This window comes from Terrapene carolina, unplaced genomic scaffold, assembly GCF_002925995.2.
Source record: "Terrapene carolina triunguis isolate 2854851 unplaced genomic scaffold, T_m_triunguis-2.0 Scaffold110, whole genome shotgun sequence".
In the NCBI taxonomy this organism is placed as follows: Eukaryota; Metazoa; Chordata; order Testudines; family Emydidae; genus Terrapene; species Terrapene triunguis.
The window spans coordinates 3,852,131-3,857,171 of record NW_020664461.1 but is presented as its reverse complement, the minus strand read 5'-3'; the positions used below and the strand labels follow the sequence as shown (position 1 = coordinate 3,857,171).

The 5,041-nt window shown below is 65.1% G+C and overlaps 1 protein-coding gene across 1 annotated transcript in view; it reads right to left on the bottom strand.

The window, feature by feature from the left end:
• Window positions 1-1,018: 1,018 nt before the first annotated feature.
• PTCH2 (patched 2) overlaps window positions 1,019-5,041 on the bottom strand; it is a 42,172-nt gene continuing 38,149 nt past the window's right edge. The window contains exons 14-17 of the mRNA XM_029911601.1: window positions 4,627-4,726; window positions 3,911-4,177; window positions 3,347-3,790; window positions 1,019-2,323 (exon numbers count right to left, since the gene is read on the bottom strand). Coding sequence (XP_029767461.1) covers window positions 3,347-3,790; window positions 3,911-4,177; window positions 4,627-4,726 — 811 coding nt within the window. The 3' untranslated portion in view covers window positions 1,019-2,323. The remainder of the gene's footprint in view (window positions 2,324-3,346; window positions 3,791-3,910; window positions 4,178-4,626; window positions 4,727-5,041) is intronic.

Genomic DNA, 5,041 nt, shown 5'->3' with positions numbered 1-5,041 from the left:
CGCAGCCATGGACACACTGCCCCACACATGCATGGGGCGCACACACTGCCCTGTCACCAATGTGCCCACACACACGTGTGCATTTGCTAACGCTGCCCCCAGCCTGCAGAGATCCCCCCACTCCGGGCACGCGCGTGTGAACACACGCTCCCTCCCTCCCAGGCCAGACGAAGCACGAGGCCAGGACACCAGCAGATCCGGGATAGACAATATATATTTTACTCTTTAAAAATAAACCTTCCAGCCCCCGGCTAAGGGCCTGTACAAACTACAAAAATAAACCTTTCTTCTTTGTAATATAAATAATTTATATGGCATGGCCGGGCTGGGGCCCTGCGTGTCTTGGGGGCACCGGGGGCAGGCTGCCGCTTGGCGGCTCGGGGCAGTGGGCACCCCGGCCCCACGCGGTACTGACCAGCCCCACCCGCTGGCCCAGGAGGGGCCAATCGCTGAGAACGGGGCCCCCCCTCGCCGCCCTGGGCAAGGAACCCAAAGGAAAGCCCCAGGCGGGGGCTGATGGGGACCCTGGGCTGGGGGGGGGGTTAAAGTGCCAGGGAACGGAGAGGCAAGCGCCAGCGACTCCACACCAGACCCCCAGGAGCCCAACTGATCCCTGCCTGCCTCCGGCGAGCGGCCCCGGCTGCAGGATCGGGTCCCGGCCGGCTGGGGGGAAAGCCCAGCCTAGGGGGCAGGCCAGGGTCCTGGTTCTCAAAGGCTCCCTGCTCTGGCTGCAGCGGCACAGGTGGGTGTGGGGTCATGCAGGGGAGTTGTGTGACCGCACGAGGGCGGGGGCGCTATCTGGAATACACCCCTCCCCCGCCAATCAATGTCTGTCAGGCAGCATCCAGACCAAAGCACTCCATAAAGAGCGTAAGAGAGACATAGGGGGTACCTAGGCCTTGGACATGCCTGTATGGGGGGGGCACATCCCCCTCCAATTTGCCCCAGATCCCCTCCTTTCCCTGACCCCCTTCCTGCCAGGACACACCCTCCTCCCCCACCCATCAAATGCACCAGAGGAGCCTCACAGTTCGGTCTCACAGCCGTTTACAAAGGAGGATGGGTAGCATTGTCCCCATGGGGAAAGTGAGGCAGGGAGGGCTTTTCCCAAGGAGCGGGGAGGAGAAGCCAGGGGTCCTGAGGCCCGGGCCAGTTCTCTAGCCGCTAGGCCTCGCTGGATCTGGGCCCTGCTGGTGTCAGGCTTTAGGTGTTAAAGTGAGAAAAGCGCGAGTTTCCCTTCTCAATGACTAGGGTCGGGACCGTGCCCGTCTCCCAGGGTGGGGGCACATGGCCCCCGTTCCAGCCTCTCGCGTGAGTCCAGGGTGCCCCCTGGGCCAGAGCTCAGCCCCCCGACCCTCCCATCCCCACTGGGGCTGGCATCTCATCCCCCTGCGGGGGGGCGGGGGTTGCTGGGCCCCTCCCCAGACACAGCTGGTCTCCCGGGGAGCCCCCCGACTCGGAGCTGGGGGCAGGGTGGCAGGGTACGGCCCCGGCTCCTGCCCAAGGGATCGGCTGAGCCCCCCGCCCGCCATACACCACTGGAGGGTGCAGAGCTCCAGGACACCCGCTTGGGCAGGGACCTGACCTGGGCACACGGAGTGGGGGACAGCTGGGGTCCATAGGGAGAGGGACTGGCTATGGGGCACAACGGGGGTGGGGTTTCTAGCTCCTTTGCCAAGGCTCCCCAGGCCGTTCCTCCAGCCCGCAGCTGCCCCCGAAGTGACAAGGGGCCGGCGTTCGTGCTGCAGTTCCTAGGGCGCAGAAAAGACACCTGCTCTGGGAGGGGGAGGGGAAACTAGGGGGTGGGGATACAAACCGAGACCCCAGGCCAGGCTGGGGGGCAGGGGGTGTCTCGGCAGCCCCTGGGGGTTTCCCCCGGCCAGCCCGTTCACACACACCTTGCATAGAAACCTCGACGCAGTGATTCACCAAAAGGCCCAGCTGTTCCCCCCCCCCGGGGCAGCAGCCCCCGCCAGCCCAGCCCAGCCCAGCCCAGTCGTCTTCTGCTGTGGAGTCAGGGGGGCGCTGCCAGGCGGGGTCAGGGCAGATCTCTGTCCCAGCGCAGAGCAATACAAATAAAATAATTAATCATTGGGGAATAGCAGCACAATGCAGGGATGGCGGCAGTTCCTGCCCCCGCCCGTGGGCACTGCCCCTGCTGGCAGCGCCTGGCGCAGGTCACCAGTCCAACAGCTCGCTCCAGCTCAGTGTTCAGCTGGCGTCCACGCAAGGGTGCCAGCGCTCGCAGCGTCTCTTCTCCGTTCTGCTCGCTCCCTGGGCACGGCAGGCGTCAGCTAGGAACCACGGCGCTTCCCGGGGCAACCTGTGCGGAGACACAAGGCCGCCAGGTTAGCCAGATCCCCCGTGCCCACCGGCTGGGCTACCAGCTCCGCTGGCTTCTCCAAGGCATCTGTCCACAGGGGCCTCCCACACGCCATGAGCACCCGTGGAGTCGACACGCTTCATGGCACACGTGCGTGGGCATGCATGCACCCTGCACGTGTCCCTGTCTACTGGCACGAGCGTGCAAGCCCACTAGGTATGTGTGAACGTGCACTGTCTGTGTGTGTGTGCACCCTGCATATACATGTGTGCACCACCCGTGTGTGTGGGCATGCGTGCACCCTGTGTGTGTCCCTGTCTGCGGGCACGAGCGTGCAAGCCCACTAGGTATGTGTGAACGTGCACTGTGTGTGTGTGTGTGTGCACCCTGCATATATATGTGTGCACCATCCGTGTGTGTGGGCATGCGTGCACCCTGTGTGTGTCCCTGTCTACGGGCACGAGCGTGCAAGCCCACTAGCTACACCTCTACCCCGATATAACACAATATAACGCGGTAAAGCAGTGCTCCGGGGGGGCGGGGGGGCGGGGCTGCGCACTCCGGTGGATCAAAGCAGGTTCGGTTTCACCTATAACGCAGTAAGATTTTGGCTCCCGAGGACAGCGTAGAGGTGTATGTGTGGACGTGCACTGTCTGTGTGTGTGTATGTGTGTACACCAGCATGCATTCACCCTGCACGTGTCCCTGTCTGCGGGCACGAGTGTGCGAGCCCCATGGGAACATGTGGATGTGCAGCATCTGTGCGTGTGCAAGTGTGCACCATCTGTGTGGGCAGGTGTGCACCCTGTGTGTGTCACTGTTTGCGGGCACGAGGGATGCATACAAAGCCGCTGCTTTGTCATCAAATTGCCCCACGGCGCCAGCACCCGCCAAGCACAGGGAGTGTACCCCCAGGGGCAGTGCTGGCACCAAGGTAACCCCCAGAGGTGGCCGGGTGCTGGCACTGCCTGGCAGGGGTGGGGCAAAGGAGCCCCTGGCACAGGGCTCAGTCCCCAGGCTCACCTAGGGCCTCGCAGAGCCGTCTGCCCGTCCCCGGTGGTGGAGCGTGAGGGTCTCGGGCGCGGCGGAGCCGGGGGCACTGCAGGCAGGCGGGCCGGGCTCCTCCGGGCAGTCGGACTCGCTGTCCTCATAGCTGTCATGTGTGTAACCCTGCAAGGAGCCTGGCAGGGGTGGGTGCAGGGCCAGCGTCACGGAGGCCGTGGCCGTCACTGTGGTGTAGCTGCCGCTGTAGGCGGGGAGGGCAGTCCGCAGGGGCCGGGGGGCTCGGTGCGGGACAGTCCTGGCGCCGGGGGGGCCGGGCCGGGGCAGTCTGTGCTGAGGCAAGTCCCTGAGATCCGGGCCGGCCGATGGGAGGGAGTCGCCGGCAGCCAGGGACTGGGTCTGGTTGGTGCTCGGTGGCTCCTTCTTCCCTGGTGGCTCCTGGTTCTCCTGGTAGGTTTTCACCACCTGTGCAGGGCAGAGACTCCCATGAGTCCAGCGGGCAAAGGGGCTGCTAACAGGGGGCAGCCGGAGGCCGCACCCAGGGGGGCTGGCGCTGTCTGGCAGGGGCACCGTGCCCGCACTCACCGTGATGGTGGGGAAGCTGGGATTCTTGCTGGCCTGCACCAGGACACGGGCCGGGGCGGGCGGCAGGATGTAGGCGCCGGGGTCGTAGGGCTGGGGGTGGGTCAGCCCCGAGCCCGCGGTGCTCTCCGAGTAGTACTCCGAGTCCAGGGAGTCCGCAAAGGCACCGGGCCAGGCCGGGGGCGGCCGCATGTAGAAGCCGTGATGGCTGATGGGTGGGGGGATGGGCTCTGGTGACGGCAGGCGGCTGCCATTATCCGCCGGGATGACCTGGGGGGAGGAGGGCGCAGGGTGAGACGGGAAGGCAACGGGATGCCCAGAGGGTACAGGGAACCGGGCTGGGGGCACTATCAGAGCCAGGGCTGGCCCTTCTCAATGGGCTCCAGGCCTGCAGAGGCAGCTTTAGGACAGGTGCCCCGGTCCAGCTCAATCGAGCGTTAACTCTGAAACCTAATGGTGGTCATTTTAACCTCAGCACTGATCATTCTCCAAGAAATATCTAGCTCCCATGGGCTTGTGGGTAGAGCCTGTGGGTGTGGGCAGAGCCAGTGTGAGGCACAGACCACTGTTTCCCCCTCCCCGCATCTGACCCTGGCACCCAGCAAGGGAGAGGCAGACTTGGGAATGAACCCAGGCATCCTGGTGGCCATGCCCCTCTTCAAGCACTAGTCTCCACTCCCTGCCAGGCCCCATTGCAGGGGGGCCCTGGGGGCTCTCACCTCGGCCGGGGGTCCGATGACCGACAGCAGGACGGGCAGCAGCACCAGGCCATTCAGGAGGCCCAAGACCGTCAGGACGGTGAGCACGGCAAAGAAATACCTGGCAGAGGAGACGGAGTGAGAGGAGCCCGGCCGCGCCATGGGCACGGGGCATCCCAGCATGCTTTGTAAACAGGGCCCACCCCCTCAGCCCTGACAGGTAGAGTAGGAACATCTCAGAGGCAAATGGGCCCGGGGGGTGCACAGCACCCGCACACTGGGGCCTTGCGCCCCCCACCCCATGACCCCATCCGGCTCTGCTGCCCTAGGGCGGCCTCTCTGCCCGGCCTCCCAACACCGCTGCCCTCATGCACCCCTGCACGCTCACGCACACCCACACACCCCTGCACGCTCACACCCACCCACACCCACACCC